Source organism: Hyposmocoma kahamanoa, unplaced genomic scaffold, assembly GCF_003589595.1.
Source record: "Hyposmocoma kahamanoa isolate Upper Pololo Valley unplaced genomic scaffold, ASM358959v1 92, whole genome shotgun sequence".
Taxonomy (NCBI): Eukaryota; Metazoa; Arthropoda; class Insecta; order Lepidoptera; family Cosmopterigidae; genus Hyposmocoma; species Hyposmocoma kahamanoa.
In genome coordinates, this window is record NW_020654748.1 from 8,377,192 (window position 1) to 8,398,243 (window position 21,052).

Below are 21,052 nucleotides of genomic sequence, written 5' to 3' on the forward strand. Positions count from 1 at the left end.
TTTTCGACCATGGATTCAATGTATCTGCCGAAGTTCGGATTGGACAACAGGTCCATTTCAACTAGATGAAGACGGTCGGTTACGGGTATGGACATATCACGAAAAGTCGGAGTCAGGTGAAAGGGACTCCGTTTAGTGGAGAATAGACACGCCTGCGTTTTGGTAGCATTAAATTTGACAAGATTGGCATCGCCCCAATCGGTGATTGCCTTAAGTGTCGAACTCAAACGACTAACCATGTACTCTCGACGAGACTGGATTTCTTCTCCACTGACCCTTGCATTGGTCAAGTACCTGTCCACAACTGTACTGTCATCAGCATACCCAACGGTACCTGGAATCGACATATCGCTTATATGCAGCAGAAAGAGGGTTGCGAACAGTACCGAACCCTGAGGAACATCGACATCTATCGCCCGATGTTCGGAAGAGTAGCCTTCTAAGACCACTCGAATCGAATGTTGACTCAAGAGATCCGAAATCCAATTGCGAAGGTCAGTGGGAAGCCCATAAGAGGGAAGCTTGCTTAAAAGGCTTGCGTGCCTGTCAAAGGCCTTAGGAATGTCTAAAGACACTGCAATGGATTCGCCGTGCCCTTCTATAGCCTCGCTCCATAAGTGAGAGGCGTCCACAAGAAGATCCCCAGTAGATCGCCCACTTCGGTATATTGTACTTGTAACATGTGATTGTGCTGACTAAATTTATTTTCTTTCTTCTTTCTTTCTTTCTAAATACAAAAAAAACGTTGTAGCGTAATGGTTTTGCCTACCGTCTCTCAAACAGAGGCCGTGGACGTGGGTTCGAATCTGGGCTTGCACCTCTGTATTTCTCGGAATGTATGTGCGAAATTTTATTTGAAATTTACCATGATCTTTCCGGCGGAGGAAAACATAGTGGTGAAACTTTTTGTTTTTTTTTTACATAACGTCAAGTGACGGGATGAACAACTCCGCAACTGCGTGATGGTAAGCTACACGCGTGTCTATAACAGTTGCAGTGCCACTCAGAGTTTTAAATCGCAAACATCCGAGGAACACTGCCATTGCACCTGTCACCGTAACATAAGTTGACGAGGCCCATGTGCCTGTAATTCACCAGCAATCTTACCCTTCAAAACCGGAACACAGTAATGATGACATTACTACTTGGCAGCAGAAATAGGTAAGGTGTCAGTACTAATCTGGACAAACTCTTTCACAAAGAGCTCTACTGCTACTAAATGCACTTCGAAGGAGGTGCACAATCCCCAGAAAACTTCCTCGAATGAAGAAAACGCCCTCGCGTGAGAGGAGTCCCGTAGTTGGACGTACAAATGGGTTGATGATGATTATCTTCGTGATATTTATATGCGACGGTGAGACATAATTCTTAGCTATATGCTGCGAGGGTCATCTAGCGAGAGACGGCGCGAATCTTTAAATATATAATAACGCTATAATTAAAAAATAGTTTCATTACCTACATATATGTAATAAGTAATAGCCATAGATCGTACAACGCCATCTGCTGGATGATTGTGGTATTTTCACAGAGTTAACTTAGTATATGAGAATGAACGACTAATGCAAATGAACTGTTTTCCTGGAGTCAGTACTCACTTGACTTCTACTTATCTAAAGTTATCTGTGCACTTGACGTCAGCCGATCGCGTCACGCATGGGCACTGATTCAAACAATTATTAGAAACGTGGCGGACAGCAATGGACCCTGCAGTGATAAGAATCGATTTCCTTCTCTTCAATATATATTAAATATCATAACGTTTGACTACCGTGATATTCATATTATATTTTTTGTAAAAATGCTCTTAACGAAATTAAATTGAACGACATAAAGAAAAAATCCTGTGACCTGACTTGACTCTAACCAGTATTGTTGCAATGCCAGGGCCACCGCTCTTAACCAACTTAGCTACAGATCGAATTAGCAGAACTTAGGAGCTTAGGAATTTCTCTTTGCGTTGGTTAATTTTTTGTGTATTGGAATATAAACGGCTTTTTGACGTCAGCGTCAACTGTGAGAAACCTTTGAAACTTGATTAACTCCTTTTTATATTTATTTAAAATAAGACAAGTGTCTACGTACAGATTTTATTGTACGAAAAATCTTTAATGGGAAGATAATAGAAATCGATCATAATTTCCTCTTCAAAAACCAGGTCAAAAGTCAACGGTACAATTCGTATGAAAATACAAGTAAAACTAGGGCGCCTCATTCAAATAAACCAAAGGGTTGCCACCTAACTCGCTTACCAACTTCGTCCTTAAGTTTATGTTAAGTTATGGCAGGTTGTTTGACTCACTCTGTTATGCATTTAAGTAAATGGGAAAGCGGTGAGATTGTAATATATTATTCTAGTACATTTACGTTTTCAACACTAATTTGGCACCTAGGCAGTAAGCGGTGGAAATGGTTGATGATTTTTTGTGGAAAAAGCAGAGAAACCGCGTCACGCTACGTATGTAGGGCTTTTACTGTTACAATTTTTACACACATATCATCATCATTACACATCATCTCTAACTCCTAGAGAGAATGGCAGAAAATAATAAAGCTCGTCGACTACATACGTTTCAGCTCCAGATCAGCACCATATCGCGTCAAAATGGAGCACTAACAAATGGACTTAAAGTTAAGTTAAACGGAAAGTGTTGTATGTAGGGATATAGGTGCCGCGCAAACGTGTGCCTTGTATTGGATACAAGGCAACCGGCAACTACAAGTATTCTATTTTCATACAATTAATATGAGTTCGACACAGTAGGCGGTTGCGGCAACCGGGCACATTCGCCGGTTGCTGCAATCGTAATTGTATGAAATTTGAAAATTCACATCTAGTACCCGGTTGCTTGTATCCAACACAAAGCACACGTTTACGTGGCACCATAGTATATTAGACGATGCCTAGTGGGTGCATAGCCATTTACACAACCTGAATCAGTTTTTCAATGACCTATTTCAGTGCTAGACAATATTCATCAGGTGCTAAAGTTATAAATAAACCACATTAACGCATTCACTGCCTGTAACGTACATTTGCGTTCATATATATTTCACTCAATACCTTGAACGCCAGTAGCGTTCATACGCAACGCATATAGTATGAGTTCGTATGTTGCTATGTTCCACTTGATTTTTGTGAACCGATTTTGATGATTCTTTTTTGTGAGAAAGTTGTACCTCAGTATTTATTGGCCCTATTTAAATTTGAAGAAAATATTATACTTCTTAGGGTGGCAAACTAAGGGATGAATCAGGTTTCACGCACTTTTCGGTAACTGACTATAAAGTTAATAAAAATTGTCGTGTTATAACAAAAACATATTTCGACCAAAATTTAAAAACAAAATTATTGACATTTCTTATAGCTAAAACTCGGTTGGTGAAACTGGCAAAGGCCGAGTTTCGGTCAGTTTGTGGATTTTTTAGTTGCTTTCTTTTGTTAACCAGATTAGACGCTTGGTAAAAAATAAAACGTTCCAGGTTTTGTTTTTTTTTAGTAGAAAGAAATAAATAAAAAATGTGGAATCACTCTTGTTAGGGTTCAATAGGAAAAAGAACAAATCAATGTCAAGTTACTACTCATATTTGGGCACTGAGTGAAGTACCTGGCGAAAGTTCATTAACAATGCTGCCGGCAGTAAATGCCTTAATAAATTAAATACCTTACTTCAACAATAATTTCTCAATTGCTATTCCTAATTTTTTAAAGTAATTTCAAATTTTATTTCAAAAAGCCTCCCTCTCGGTTGCTGTGCATGACGGGGTCCATAAATGAACTTTGTTTAAATCATCTTTGTAACAACTGGGTAACATTATGGAAAAGCAAAAAAGAATTTAGTGTTGAGTGTTGAGCTTTATAATGAAGGAAAATATAGTGAAGAAACCGGCACTACGAAAATGACTCACAATCCTCGGAAAACGTGTGAAGTCCCCAACCCGCATTGGGCCAGTGTGACGGACCATAGCCTAAATACTTGCCTGAGAGTAGACCCGTACCCAGCAGGGGAATGTATAAAGGGGTTGTACGGTTGATGTATAAAAAGATGATGATGATGATATAGATATGCTATCAGAGATAAATTTATTACGTGAGATGTATCCGATTTTTTTACCGACTTTAAAAAAAAAGGAGGTGGTTCTACATTCGGCTGTATGTAGGTATGTTTTAAGTATGTTCACCGATTTCTCCGTCAATTGTGTACCGATTTTGAAATTTTTTTTTGTTTGAAAGGGTATACCTATATTCTCGAGGTGGTCCTATTGTCACCAAGTTAGGATGTGATGATTTCCATGGGATCCCATGGAAATCAAGGTAAATCCTCAAATTTTATGCGCATGTACAGTGTGTTTGTTGAACTGTTACAAATCAAAGGTTCGCGGATAGACGTGGACGTGCAAGACTATTCGTCTTCATTCTTCCATTTCTCGTAATGATATATAGGGACGAGCAGACCCCACACATAATGATGGTGCGTGCTTGTAATTGTAGAAAAAGCTTGGACCCATTGAAAAAAATTATTTGACTTTGATTTATCGTCAACTCTGCAGCATGAAGTGATGCCTCTCAGATTCAAACACCTGAATGGAAAAATAAAGAAAATTATCGTAATACCCTTTCGTCTTAAGGTCGACGATTAAGACAATCGTTTTAATCTTTCCATTGCTCGTAATGCCTTTTCATCAAATTTATTTAGTTCTAAATCACAAAGTGTAATACCGTCTAATGTTTAGTATAGGTAGTTAACTAAACACAACACTACTTACCTATTTATATTTACTAAAAATTGAAAAAAAAAATTTTAAAAAATTCATTCAACTTCAAAAACCATAAAAGTCTAGACTAAAAAGCGAAAAATAACAAAATATAAATTTCGATCTAAATAACAACAAGGCAAATAATACTTTTTATTTATTTCTGTCTTATTCCGTTTTGTATAGAGTATTATCATTATTTATTAATCAATCTATCTACGGAAGTAAAGAAAACAAAGAAATACTTTAGTGGATTCTAATGCCATACAGTAAGTTTGTAAACTTGCCTTAGCTGGCTGGCATCGAATCCAAAAATAAATGATTAGATATTTATTGTAAATATTTGAGTATCAATATTTTTTTAATGGTAAAGTAAAACTTCAAACCGATCAGTAGCTAGCGCATATCAATAATAATAGTTTATTAAAATGATAGGTTAGGACAATAATTTTCAATTGTATAAATAAACCATAAATGTAGATAGATATGAAAATAAAATGTAAAATATATTATAACTTGATATTATAAAAAAAGATAAATTGATGAAAAAAGTTTGTTTGTGGTAATGTCAACATGCTAATTGCTTTAAAAGATGGCTTCTCAGAGTTTCATGTAAAACTATGTAAGGGGAAATAAAACGTTATTAAAAGTAATAGAAGCGTGTACTTCATTATAAAACGTGTTCTACAACACAAAATTATGAAAGTTCTTTAAAACTTTATTAGACATTAATGATCGCCGCCCTATTTGACATCTGTTTATAAAAGTTATAATTGTGGGGAAGATAGAGGGAAAAAGAAAGAGATGAAGACCAAGAATAGCTTACAATGAACAGATAAGAAATTCAAAGTGAGGAGGATAAAGAGTTCAAGGATGGCTGGCTATGGACCGTGGTCAGTGGAGGAGTCTACACCGACAAGAGCGTGACTCTTAAATAGGATTATGATGCCTTAAAGTTTTTATTTAGACTAACTTCTCATCGAAGCGTGTTGTAGTTTACTAGTTTTCTTGTTGAACTTTAATTTTTCAGAAAGCTTCTAATAAAATTGTGAAGTGGGAATTTGCTTTTTTGCCTCACATATACCAACTTGTCTGAACGATAAACTTTCTTTGCTTCAAAGGGAAAATATTCTTCTTTTTTTGTGGGTAAGTACGATGTATAATAAATTTATATTGTTGTTTAGGAAATATACATAAAGTAAAAAATGTAACTAACATTTTATAGGATAGCTATACCATGGAAAAAATTGTTTTGTACTACGAACAATTTCCCCATGGAATTCATATTTAATATACAAAAGGATTTCTCATCTTTCCGTAAAAAATGCATGACGTCTTTTACATAGAACGCAGAATAATATTTTCGCAAATTAGATCAACGAGGTCTATATGACGCAGTCGCTCAATATGACGGTTAGATTAAAAAATTTAAAAAAATTTCTAACACTTTGATACCCTGTATAATCTATTCCGCCCTCATATTATATTAGGCGGCTTTTATGGAATGTAAAATGTATATTCTTTTATATATTAAAACCTAACATGTTATTACACATACACCTACTACGAAAATAAACCATGTACATCCTAATTTTTAAAGCTATGACAGCCTGATGGTGGACACGAGTTTTTGTTTTTATAATACATTATAATATGTTGAAATAAAAATATTATTCATTTTCCTTTGATGACAAAAATGTCTGTTGATGATAGGAAATATACAAGCAAACAAAGGTTTGAAGAAGAACATACATACTTATGGCTACTGACTGTTTTAAGCGATCATAGGATCGCTTAAAACACAAAATAATGCCTAAGCACATTTTACACAAATTGAAATACGTAGTATAAAATATTACGTAATATAACGTAGTACAATAATTTAAATGCGCGTTGGGATCCAACTAGAACATTAAAACTAGCTCAACAATCAAACAGCTGACACACAAACTAACTAAAACAACGACAGTTACCTTTGTGATTCCGAACCATCAAGTTAAGGACCAGAGTTTCAAAGATTAAACAGCGTACAAGTCTGTTAAGACTTAACAAGGCTAATTCTGTGTTTGACGTAAGACATTTAAAAACGATTACTCGAAACATAACTGCGTTAAGTTTAAGACCATTATCTGTGAAGAAGCTTTCTAATAATTAAAGTATATTTCACAGAAATTTTGGATTTCATATTCGAGTTATGACTACAATGCAGAAAATATTTTAAGCCTTGGAAAATAAGTGGTTGGTAAGTCTATAATTACCCTATTTATTAAACACCTTATTTTTTAACGCAACGCACTATAGTTATCATGGTAAAAAAAAATGTTTATGGCAGAGTATTACTTTCTGATGGATGTTAGGCAAATTTTCGATAAGTTTTTTTTTTAAATATTCGTTCTTCGTGCCGTTATCGGCGGCCTATAATTTTCATTGTGGGCACTCGATGAGGAGGTTCCAGGTTCGAATCCTGTAAGGACAAATTTTTGAATTGGTTCTGATCTAGGTGTGCCCCGAAGTGAATTCCGTTAGAAAGAGAGCTGCCTCATTAATAAGTCGTATCCGTTGCGGCACGAATGAGATTCTGCGCGTTGTGGCTGGTAGAGTGGATTGCCCGATCATGCTACATTGCATGAAACTGCATTTAAAACCATGTCGATGATTTATTTGAAATTTAATTTAATTTGTTTAATTATTCTATGTTTTTAAGTTGCCTTTTGTTTATTTTAATGTGTGTAAACCTATTGAATTATCTAAGCTAATATTAAACTGTAAAATATGGACTGTAGTTGTCTGAGAATAAATGATTTTTGATTTGATTTGATTATACTGAAAACCGAATTATATCAAAACAGTTGTTCTTTCAGGATATGTTGAATGTTTATCGCAAAGACACGATTAGCTTCGGTTAGGTTAGGTTAGGTTAAGTAACCCCTGAGTCTCCCTGGGCTCAGGGGTATCCATAAAGATTTCCCCCCGTAAAAAAAAAAAGGTTTAAAAGAAAAAACAATTTTCCTCTCAAAATTTGTTTCGAAATTATGAAAATTCAACCAAACGTTATTTCTGAAAAATGTCACTTCGGATTACTGATAGGAAATCCACAATGTCGCAGCCAATACATTTATTTCAATTAATCATATTCATTAATTATAACGTAGATAAAAATATTACAATTATCGAAATTGAAATTATATATTTTGTAAATACATTATACTACACAACAGATGTAGGCTTAGCAATGCTTTCAAAGTAAGAGCCAGCTAGGGATAGAAACTTATTTCCCGATTCGACAAAACCGCGATCTCTACACAATGTGTTAATTTATTCAAGATATCTAATAAAAAAAACTGACCTCTAACGTGCGTGGAATTACATCTCTTTGTCAAGTTTTATTGAAATCGGTTACCGGAAAGTGGGCGAAACCGGATTCATCCCCTAGTTTCCCGCCCTTAGAAGTGGAATATTTTCTTCAACTTTAAATGAAACCACTACTGAGGCGCCCTCTTTCTAACAAAAAATAATCATCCAGTTATCGCGTAACATGCAAAAAAAAATTAAGGAATATACAGTCGAATTGAACCCCCTCTTTTTTTGTAGTCGGTTAAAAAGAGGGTTACATGGATCACCCCCTTTAGGCGTGTTATACAAAAATCTGCAGCGTACTCTGAGATGGTGTTTTATGTTACATAAAAGTATCAGTTAGAAACCATAATTTTCATCATCATCCACAGCCCAACTTTCTCTCATAGTTTGTGGCATCCACTACAATATTGCGCAAGTATCATCAACGGCTCGCAACTTTTAATATGCTCTATATCAATCTCGCTGCAGGACGTTCCGGTAACCATTTCTTGACCACCATTGCGTGTCGCTTTACTCCATCTGTTTAATGTCAAAATTATTGCCGCGCGGCTTCACTCTTTTGTTTTTTGTTGTTTGAGGAAATGTATGCTTTATTTAATAAAGAATTTGTTCTATAGTATATCGCATTTTATAATCGTGTTTTCATATGTTTGTTTAATGAAATGTTGCCTTATTTTGTTGAGCATAAAGTTTATGTTGCATTGCTCGTTTTAATACAGCGCCGCGCCGCTTCGCGTAGCGTCTCCGCAATATGAATCAAATCTAATTGAATTATATCTTTAGTCTTTTGGTTGAATTATCTTTGAATGACTTTACTTTAAAAGTTTATCATAGAACCATATATCATAGAAAGAGGTGATTCAAAGATTTATTTTTATTTCTAGCTCTAGAAAATATAATCTACTTGTATCCAATGCTGAGCACGTAGATATCTATGAGAGCAGAATTTCAAATCAGCCATTTGTTCTTATTTCCTTTACATTTTGTAAAAATTAAAGTGGAATGAAACATTTTTCGATAGAAATCAGCCACATTAATATAGATAGCTATTATATTGCTATTATGAACCATTTCGTATCATAATTTTTTTTAACTGGACGATCTTTAGTTATACAAAATGAAAAGATATTATAAAAAGCTAGTAGTGAATAGTCACTACTAGCTTTTTATAATATCTATTCATTTTGTATAACCGTATAGACGGTTGGTGTATTTTTTTTTATAATATCAAGTAACGGGACGAACAAGATCGTGCGTCTGATGGTAACCTACACGCCTGTCCATAATAGTTGCAGTGCCACTCACGAGCTTTAAATGGCAAATATCTGAGGGGCACTTCCAGTGCGAACGTCACCCTAAGACATAAGTTGATAAGTCCCAATAATAATTTCAATAGCATTTTTAGATAAGTTTTCGTTTGATGATGGTTAAAAAAACAAAGAATTATGTACTTTTTCTTCTTAAAGAAACAACCAATCATTTTATTAACCTCGCGTTGTCGTTAGATGGCGTTGAGATCATGATAAAACGAGCTATAAAAGAGTTCATACAAATAAGTGTTGATATCAAACAGTATATTGTAATGTACAATCAGAAAAGTCCTCAGCTGCAGTATTACAGTAGTGGTCTGTGCTCAGCTGATACGAACGAGATAATATATACCACGTACTTTTAAAGTCCGGCAACGCCAGGTGGGTATGAAGCAATCATAATGTAAGAAAATGTAATCATATTCTTAAATTTTTTGTAAATTCCTCGTAATAGGTAATAACCCTCCCGCGCGTTAAGCAAGCAATTTTTGTTTTTAAAGCATCTCTTATTATATTTACGAACGTTGGAGTTTTTTAAACTCAAGTGTATTTATTATTGTAAACACCGAAAAGTTGCCACACTAAAATCAGACAATAAAGTTTTTTTAAAATATCAAGTGCCGGGACGAACAAGTCGTGCGCCTGATGGTAAGCTACACGCCTGTCTCATAACAGTTGCCGTGCCACTCAGAGCTTTAAATCGCAAAGATCTGAGGGACACTGCCAGTGCGCCTTTCACCCTGAGACACAAGTCCTATGTGCCTGTAATTCCCCAGCACGGCTTCTCTTCTAAATCGGAACGCAGTAATGCTAACATTACTGATTGGCTGCATAAATAAGGTAGCAGTACTTCCCTGGACGAACTCTTTCTCAAGGAGCTCTACTGCCGCTAAAGTAGCTCAGAGAAAACGCAAACAAAGTGAAATCTTTCAATTATTGATTAAAGCTTTATTTTTGTTGCGCATACCTATTTCGTCGCTTGAATGTTGTACTAATCTGTATAAGTACAAAGTAATGTCTTTCGCATTACAACATTAAACTTCTCAAGATATGACGTACAAAGTAGAAGCGTTATTTTTCTTTGATTTAGGGTTAAGGAGTTTATCGTTGACACTTAGACTTTTTGATTAAAAAAACGAAAATGTAACAGGCAACGAAACGTAATTTTCAACTTCAGGGCCCTGACAACACTGTACCTACCTTATTTTGTTAGTTGTGCCTACTTCGCCCAGCACTATAGCGTGGCATTGAAACTGCTATGGACAGGCATGTCACTTTTCACCAGGCGAACGACTCGTTTGTCCTGGCACTTGGACACATTAAAAAAGTCATAAATATCGTTTTATTAGGTTTTCGCGATTGTTATACATAGGAAATGAAACTGTTTTTCCGGATTTAAATTGCGTATACTTGTTCCGTGTACTATAGCGTAGTGAACCGTGACGTAAAACTTTGGTTTGTTTGAAAAAACAAACATACGCGATTTAAATCTGGAAAAATAGTTTCACTATCTATAAAATAAATATCAAAGTATTTAAATTCGTAATTGTGAAATCTGTACATCGTCAGCAACAATAACTCCATACGACCAAGATTGAGTAAATACCAAGACAAATGTAAATATTAACAAAACAAAGGTAAAGTAGAATACCTTAATTATACATACAGATACCAATATTCCGATGACGTAATGGTCCGCAGTGCAAATATTTCTCCATCTCAGCTTATTTCCCTAGAGACTCGACTGGACAAAACTTCTGTTTTAAGGCATGTCCTGACTCACGGCTTCCGCGTGTAGCGCATTTTATCATTTTTCAATGAGAAACTCGGTGTCTTATTTACAATAAAATTTAGACCACTATTCTCGAAAAAAAAAGATATACGTAGGTATCATATTCTCTGCATGGTATAAATTTAGTAGCAGTAGAGCTCCTTGTGAAGGCGTGGGAAGTAATGCCACCTTATTTATTTCTGTCGCTAAGCTGTAATGCGAAGTCTACTGCGTTCCGGTTTCTAAGGGTAAGGGTGCTGGTGAAATTACAGGCACATGAAACTTTTCAACTTACATCTCAGGGTGATGCAGTACTACTACTAGTACTCAGATCATTGCCATTTGAAGCCTTAAATTTATTAAAAATAATACCAAGTGATGGTACCTGGTGGTAAGCGACATGCCGTTACAGTGCCACATAGAGCTCCAAAACACAAAGACCTGAGGGGCAATGCCACTGCGCCCGTCACCCTGAGACATAAGTTGACAAATCCCAAGTGCCTGTAATTTCACCATCATCCTTATCCTTCAAAACCGAAATGCAGTACCTAATAGTCACATTACTGCTTGGCGGTAGAAATAGGCAAGGTGGCAGTACTTCCCTGGACGAACTCGACCCATCGCTTAGTATTATAAAAAAATTTGGGTGTAGCTCCCACAGCTTGATGGTCGACCTGGAACTCTTTAAATAGGCTTCGATTCCAGGCCAGAGCAAGGAAAATTTGTTCAGTCAATAATCCGGATTGTTTATACGACGCGATTCAGTCGATGATCCACCTCATATAGTGCCCTGTGTGCCCTAGCTCCTGCATGCTTGATAATGTAATGCATAACATGGACGCGATAAGAAGTTCAATTCTACATCCCAAATTGTATTAACTATCTAGTCATCTCGCTCATCACCAACTGCTGAATTTGATATTTGTATCGTACTGGTGGTCGGTTAATCGAATGCTTATTTACCTACTATGGGTTGCTCGATAATATGGAATGCACTTTTGTATCGAAAAAATCCCGTGACACCGGGATATTATTAATGCGAAATTAACTCTGTCCTTTACATTTCCACGCCTAAACCAATTTTGATAAATTTTGGTATAAAAGTAGATGGGACCTAGGAGAAGGACGTACGACACTTTTTGTCATAAAAATAAATCTTAATGGGGAGAAATAAGGGATGAAGAGGGAGAAGGAAGGGGAAGAAGTTTGTATGGAGGACCAATAAATTTATGAAAATTAGTATAGTACGGCTACTCGAAGTACTTATTCTACGTAGACGAAGTGGCGGGCACCAGCTAGTTAAGTATAATAATGAAGGAACACAATCGTTTAAAATTGACATGTACATTAGTAAGAGAAATTTGACCAACTTCTGTTGTTCAGATTTTTTTCGTCCAATACAATGAAATCATCCTTATGAGAAGCTGAGTCTATCAGCATTCAATGTCAATCAGTCAATTTTATTAATTTTGTATGAAAAACATTTTCTGAAATTTGACCAATTTCTGCAGTCCCGATTTTTTCCTCCCATACAAAGAAGTGATTCCTTAATAAAAACAAAGTCGATCAGCATTAAAAAAAATTTGATCAATTTTATTCATTTTTATGGACAAGCCACGCTTTACCATAAAATTTACTATGCCAAAATTGTTATTACAAAAAAGAACTTAATCATTCCTAAGACAGTTTCTTGGTATCTTCTATGGTTTCGGATTTCCCCATACTGTCCCATTTTAAAAAAAGGCTCTGTGTATTTTAATATTTACACTAAGTTTAATATTTACATACCATCACGCCTGAGTAGGCACCGGGGTAGGAAGAGAACATGGATCTCCACCTGCTACGTTCCTGACAAACCTCTTTCGCCTACTCTGCTCCCACTCTTCATATATTTTTAAGGAAAACTATCAAAGTTATCGTACCATAGTTTAAGATTAAATTTCAAATAGATATATAATGTTCACTGTACTGAGATCCAGTTGTCATGTTTGTAGTTATCATGAAACTTTTAAAAATTAAAGTTAGCGAAAATGTTGTGTAATATAAAAATCAACATAATGTAAGTACGAATATACAACAATAATAAATAAAAATCAACGTAACATAAGTAACATAGAACACGTCTCGAAATTTCGGGATTTAAAAGATAAGAATATTACATTAAGAGACCGCTTTTATATTTTTACAGCGATTTACGGTTAAAAGTGAGCTTTGGGTTTAAAAGTATCCGAATATCCGGCCGCAAGATGTACGATCGTACTTGGCTTCCAAAAGCGAACATTTTCCACTAGACATTCATCTACGTTTCCATATTGGTAAAATCGTTTATTCCATGTACTCAGTTTCACGAGGAACCTTAACAACCTACCTTACGTAACCTTAACATGTAATTTTAAACTCTTTTCACACCTGACTTTTCTTCCTCATCAGATCTTTACAAGTTCATTAACCTCATTTCCAAGATATACAAATATTTTAAAGAGTCTATAAATGCAGAACATGCGATAACAAAACACAGTTTTATTTTTACTTTTATATGCTTCTAAAACTGAAAAGAAATATCACAATTTATTAACGAAAAATAATGCAATAATTAGGGTAGTTTCAATAGTTCACGGCTACTGACGACCGCCGTGGTCGAGTGGCTTGCACACCGGTTTTCATGGTGGCTGTCTTTGATTCGATCCCCAGCCGGATCAATGTAAAAACGGTTACCTATCAGTAGTCCAAATGACATTTTCCAGAAATAACGTTTACTCGAATTCTCATAACCTCGAAAGTTATTTTGAGAGGAAAAAGTTTTTTCTTTTAAATCTAACCTTTTTTTATTACCGTGAGGAAAATGCGTTACGCATTCCCCGCCCCTGGGAGACAGCGGGGATATGTGGGACTCTCTCCTGGGGACTATGTCGGTCCCCAAGAGCATACCCACTAAAAACCTCACGATGTTCCTGCAGGTGCGCACTTGGCGCCGGAGTCGCGGGGTCCCTTTCAGATGCTACCGCGACTCCGGTGATGCCGGTCCGCCTTTGGGCGGACCCCTACATGGGGGTATGGGGGCCGACCTGCACGGAGATGCCCCGGAACATTTGGGGCATCTACCGGCGGCAGAGACCTGTGCGATGCAGGGTCTCTCACCCCTGCACCCTGCTGGCCTCCGCTGATGAGACGCAGGCGGTCGGTGAAGAGCCGTCGCGTGCGTCCTCTCCGCTGACGCCGAATGGGGTCCGAGAGGGCGCTGTATTCGCGGACCCGTTCGGCCGGCGCTACTGACACCTCCAAGATGTGCCTCGCCGAGTCTGTAGCAGCGCCGCACTCGTGACACTCCGGGGTCACCTCTCTCCGTGCAATCTTGTGCAGATAGTCACCGAAACAGCCGTGTTCAGTGAGTACCTGCATAAGACGGTAGGTGAGGGACCCGTGCCTCCTCTTCCTCCAATCGGCCAGTACAGGGAGCAGCGCCTGGACAGTGTAATCCCCGTATCTGGCCGATCGGAGGGCCTCCTCCCACTCTGCCTGGACAGCGGTCTTGGCGGCACGCCGCATCCCCACTAGTTCTTCTAGTGTGGGGGCGCTCTCCACGTGCCCTGGCTTCCGCACGGCACCTGTAGGTCTGATTGAGGACGGACGCCTCGAGCTCCCAGGGTGCGGATCCAGCCAGGGCGCATGCCGCCGCTCCGGAAACCGTCCTGTGCCGCTTCTGCGGCCTGCGCAGAAGCGGCCGCAGTCTGGTGGTGAGGACCTCCGCTCAGATGGGCGCCCCGTAGAGGGCCATGCTCCGTATGACGCCAGCATATAGCCGACGACATAGGGAGCTGGGTCCCCTCACGTTTGGCATAAGGCGCCTTAGCGCCGCCGCGGCGGACACGAGTCGGTGGAAGTGCTCTTTGAAGTTCCACCGGCTGTCCAGGGTGAGCCCAAGATACTTTATATGAGGGCTCACCCCGACCCTCCTTCCTCCCATCTCTTCCAAGAGCCGGGCGGAGGCCCTCGACGCCCCTATGACCTCTGTTTTGTCGAAGGCGACTGTGAGTCCCAGCTCCCCAACGCGACTGACCACTAGGGCGCTTCCCTCCGTGGCCAGTTGCGACGCTTCCCCCCAATCCCGCCCCCGGGAACTTAACCTAACCGAACCTAATCGTGTCTTTACGATAAACATCCAACATATCCTGAAAGAACAACGGTTTCGTTATAATTCGGTTTTCGGTGTAATGAAAATTCGAACAAACGTTATTTCGGAAAAAAATTGGAGTTTGTGATAGGTTACCTGTAAAAACTAACTTTTCTATATTGTCTTCGATCTGGGTGTTTGTAGTATGGTACCGTCATTGTTTCTGATTTCCATAAGTCAATGTTACTTACTTCGGAATCAAAGCAACGTATGTGATATTGTGTAATAATTATCTTTATTTACTTATTTGCTAATTTTAACTCCCTCTGTGGCCGAACGGTTACTGTGCCAGACTACCACGCAGAGGTCCCGGGTTCGATTCCCGGGCCGGTAGAAATATTTACATGGCCTTCAAATTTATTTCTCTCGTGAGTTTGAGTGCAATTTGTGATTGTCTACGTGTGTGTCCATTGCAACCACGATGCAAAATTTCCCTAGTGTGGGGCTATGAGTGTGTGTTGTTATTATTATTATTAATCTTAATAAATTTGCAATGAAGATTATTATTTTTATGTTTAAATTGAGTGCCTTAAAGAAACCATCCGTGTGGGCATCCGCGAACATGCCTGATGCGCTGCAGTACCGTGGCAAACCCAATAAAACCCTGAACGCGTTGTTATACTGAACGCGCAGGGCGTTGATTGTCTTCTGCGTAAAGTTGACCCCCAGATTACACGTATAGAAGCATTGGCAGAATGCCTTGAAAAGTGTCACCTTCACGGGTACTGAAAATTCGAAGAAACGTTATTTCAAACAAAACAATTTTCGAGTTTGTGATAGGTTACCGCCATTATGCCTCATTTCAGTTCCTTCTATATTTATTTCTTACATTTATTGAATAATAATAATAATATTTATTTTTAAGTATTTTCCTCATCGCATACGAAACGCAACTCAAACGCATTCATTTTATATTCTGGCCACACTATCCTTTCTCTCACCCGCTCCCGGCTACCGCAAAAATTGTCGTCACGAGTTCAAAAACTTGAGACAACCAAACAGTGTACGCGATAAAGAAATAGGGTATCTCAGTATTGGTCCCCTTTAAATTTTAAGAAAATATTTCACTTAAAGGTGGCCAATTATGGGATGAATTCGGTTTCGCGCACTTTCCGGTAACCAAAATAAACTTGGCATTTACATTTACTTCCACGAATTTTAGAGGTCTGTTTTTTTTTACAAAAAGTTATAATAATTTTTCTGAGTTTAAGGGGAAATACAAAAAGCTAAAAATATGTATATAATTTCTGCGTATACACACAAATTGCATTCTCACATGAGCTGCGTTGCGATTGCACAATTGGAGCTGCTGCGCATTTAGCGTGCAGTCAAGCTGACTAGAACGCTACTGGCAGTTGACTGTATTAGCAGAGAGCATTTAATATGCAGTGGCGCCGACTGCATCCAATCAGCATTCCGACTGCATTTCGTCTGATATTGCAAAATAAACTATACCGTAGCAGGTCAATAAACAAATACAACAAGTATGCTGCAAGAAACCGTGGCAGTCCCTTACAGTACCTTCCCTTTTAGAAATCACAGGGATCAAAATAATAGCAAGCTATTTTAAAGATCTTAATAGATAAGGTCCATTATCAACTAAAATGGAGTCTTCTTCGCTCCGTTGTGTTTCATTAACCGTTACTTTGACACCTCGCTTAGTCAAAATCTTTTCCCCACTCCACTTTGGTCGCTAATGGGCCTGTTGATACAATTTGACGATCTTCGATGGTTTCAACTTGACGACGTTAATAATACGCGAATGTGACAGCGCGCAGACCGGCGGTGCCGGCCACTGACTTTATACTATTTGCTAACTAAATAATTGGTCGGTGGTTATATCCACTAGCAACACTAAATAAATAAATAAAATTTTAGAATGTTTTCTGTTTTCAAATACAATTTTTTTAATTTTTATACTTTTGACAAATAGTGCAACACACTCACGACAGCCTCTATCAATTGCTTGCTGTTTAGTATACAATCCGCTTGTCGGTCTGATGCAGCAAGCGAATAGCTTTAAGATGAAGCCTGAAATTCAGCAATGCTGACACTTCATCCCTTTTCTCCACATTACCGTTCTTTTGTTTTATTTGTTCGGTTATGGATGTTTATGTGTTTTGTGGATAAATAAATGTCATTTATGTTATTTAACGGTACAAAATAAGGGTTCCTGCTAAATTTTGTGGTTTTATTTCATGTTAATCCTGCATGAATATAATATCGTATTTAATTTATAGTAATCATGTATTGTTTGTATTTTTTTATAACATCTAGTAACGGGACGAACAAGTCGTGCGCCTGATGGTAAGCTACGTGCCTGTCATAACAATTGCAGTGCTACTCAGAGATTTAAATCGCAAAGATCTGAGGGGTACTGCCACTGCGCCCATCATCCTAAAACATAAGTTGAGAAGTCCCATGTGCCTGTAATTTTACCAGCACCCTTACCCTAAAATACCGGAACACAGTAATGCGGACATTACTACTTGGTGGCAGAAATAGGTAAGGTAACACTACTTCTCTGGACGAACTCTTTCACAAGGAGCTCTACTGCTACTTTATTATTGTATTCATGCCGTAGTTTTGTTACGAATTATTAATTTATAATTGTCTTCATTGATCGAAAATTCGCAAGTCGACGATGCAATTAAAACTAGGTATGAAAGCTGGGGTTCAGTGAGAATTTGAAATCTATTCCTATGTGATATTTTTGTTATTTTTTTGTCACGAAATTTTGATAGATTATATTACCCGTATGTTAGATACTAAATCGTAATTGGTACCCATTGAAGTCTGATAAATTAATCAATAATATTATTATTAAAATTATTGGTTAATTACTATAATGTTTGGTGACAGTTGGATTAATTCATTTCATGAACAATCAATTGCCACATCGTCGAATTGATTTCATTAATGAATCTTATAAGCTATCAATCCCAAGACGTCAATAATAATTATAATTACTATAGTCATTATACTATAGTAAATATCGTATATATTTACAAAGCACAGGTTGACATTATTATATAAGCTCTACTTACAAAGTCGACAGTACACAGTATTATAAACAATTTTACTACTTACTATTTTGCATTTACTATTACATAATTTAATAATACTTACTAATAACGGCTTACTCGACGACTTATTAATTTAAACCACGAATTATGACAAATTTATGTTACAGTTTCAAATGGGGGTTGAAGTAAAATTATTATTGAAATATTTTACTATAGGAATATTATTCCGAACATAATTACGGTTATTAATATCTAAAACGATTACGAGAAACTTCGTGTTTAGAATAGAGGATATGTGTTATCATATTAGTTATTAATTTCGCGCCTAGCATGAAACTACAACACGTAGTATTTTTTTTCAATGGTTACGGGCAAAATTTATGGTAATAAGGTCCGAAGATTTTAGAGCTCAGCGTTGTTTGTATGTGATTGACCATATATGTTATATCTACACTTTTCTTAATATTCGAAAACTTAAAAACTGATAGGGATTAGGATGCTCAAGGGGTACAATTTTAGTCCGTTAACAACTTTTTGTAGTACCTGTCATGTTTTTTGAACAAACAAAGCTTCACTTTATTTACAACATTGTTGTACTTATTAGTTAAAAGTTAATTTGTTTAAGAAATTATGCTTTATCATCATTTCAGACGAAAGACGTTCACTGCTGCACATAGACAAAATTAGACTTATTATCGAACAAATTATTATTGAACCCTTCTTAATTTTGTTCCATAAATAGCTTCTTAATTACTTAACTTTGTTTTTTATTTTGGTTATTAGATAAAAAAAATTTTTTTTTAAGGTTGGCAACTACATGTATAGTTTAAATATATAGTTTAAATATATATGTCAGTATGATGCGATTGTAACCTAGATTTAAAAGAATGAACTGTATTTCGTAACAGTGCGTTAATGAAAAAATGTATCGAAGAATTTCTCATTCAAAAGCGAAAACAATAATATTAATTAAATTTTAAACGTTTCTCGTAGCTTGGCGGTGAAAAATAAATATTCAGAATTTTTGCTCTTGTATTTAAAGTTAACAACATTTATAACGAACGATAATTGGCTTAAATGTTCGTTTGCGGAAAATTCTAATTTCATACTTTTCCTTCCGGATGTTATTTATGTTTATTTTGAAATACAAATGACAAATTAATGAAAAAAGAGAATAATGTATAATACAAGGAATATTGATTCAACAACCAACTCATCTAACGTAGTCATTGAATTTGTCTTTCGATTCTGTATTACAAAGTAACCACGGACTTTATTGCAGGAAAAATATGATTGACGTTCATTATGAATATGTAATAATTATGGTTAAATATGTTAATACATAGATAAATACGTTATGATACATTAAAGAGGCAGTAAGTATTAGAAAAAAGTAATAAGCAGTATCCGGTACCAACCTTGTACAAGTAGACTAAGAACTATCAATAAGACGTACATCCTCATCAAGTTTTTTAAACGTAAAGTTTCATCACATATCACAGAGGGAGCCTCATTTCTGTAGTGGTCATTCACATTCAGTCACACGCGCTCTTGATTACAGTTGTAATGATAAATGAGTTCAGCCGAGTTATCACGGGGTACAAGGTAAACGTAATCTTTATTTTGGAGAGAAGCTCGACACGAACGATCGGTCTCGTCTGCGGCTACTACGCGACTGAGCTCAACACTAGTGTTTCGCTCGCTCTCACCCCTCGCCTTTCTGAGGTCACAGAGCCCGTTTACATTTTCATGACCTTATGGGGCTAGTCAATAAAATGTTGTTGTCCATAAATTGCTGCCATTCAATTTTGATAAGATTACAAATGACTAAATTGTCGTTAATGTAAGGTTAGTTTTTACAACTTTTTATAAGTCGTTGTATAGACGAGAAATACAGCCATTGCAGTTAAAGTTTTCATTGTTACGAGTCTTTACCCCAATAAAGAAATTGACGTTTTTAAAAACATGAATGAAAACAAACTTACGAATCAGATTTATTTCATACATCGCACTGAGTTAACTCATTTTTTTTTCGGAATAGAAGAGAAAAGGCACTTTTTGATTTTAACACATTGTTATTATAACTTTTTACTCGCATTTGCAAATCGGGCAACGCGTCGTTCTGTAAGAAACCAAATAGCGCTCGCTCATGACACTTTGCGTTTTATGAGTTATTAAATTAAATCTTTTTACCTTTTTACAGTAATGTAATATAATGACTTACGTGGCTCAGAGGGAACGAATACCTCTTTATCTACATAAATCGTTTTAACGAATTTTCTACCACCTAGCTTTGATTGGATATTTAGGTACAGTATAATCTTGCATCACTAATACTCTCCATTAAAGTAGAGAACATATAGATTATTAAGTTGGTATCGTGGCATATACTGATATGCCATCTCAACACCTTCCGTTTTCACAAGCAGACTGTAATTGCAAGTCTATTTCACTGCTTTAAATTCAAATTGCATTTGCTTTACGTGATGTTGAAGATATCTATTTTTGTATATGCATATATGTAGTGATGTGATTGTGACGCCAACGTCCTATTGTTACCACTTCAGTAATAATTACAAATCAATATATTTATACGGTACACAAACTGAATACTTGCTTTGGACATTGCTGTACTCGTGATATTTTGTTTCAAAGTAAGGGG

At 36.8% G+C, this 21,052-nt stretch overlaps 1 protein-coding gene across 1 annotated transcript in view; it reads right to left on the reverse strand.

Moving 5' to 3' along the window:
* Positions 1 to 20,045, reverse strand: part of LOC113236608 — a 56,418-nt gene extending 36,373 nt beyond the window's left edge. The window contains exon 1 of the mRNA XM_026472757.1: positions 19,809 to 20,045. Coding sequence (XP_026328542.1) covers positions 19,809 to 19,854 — 46 coding nt within the window. The 5' untranslated portion in view covers positions 19,855 to 20,045. The remainder of the gene's footprint in view (positions 1 to 19,808) is intronic.
* Positions 20,046 to 21,052: the final 1,007 nt, after the last annotated feature.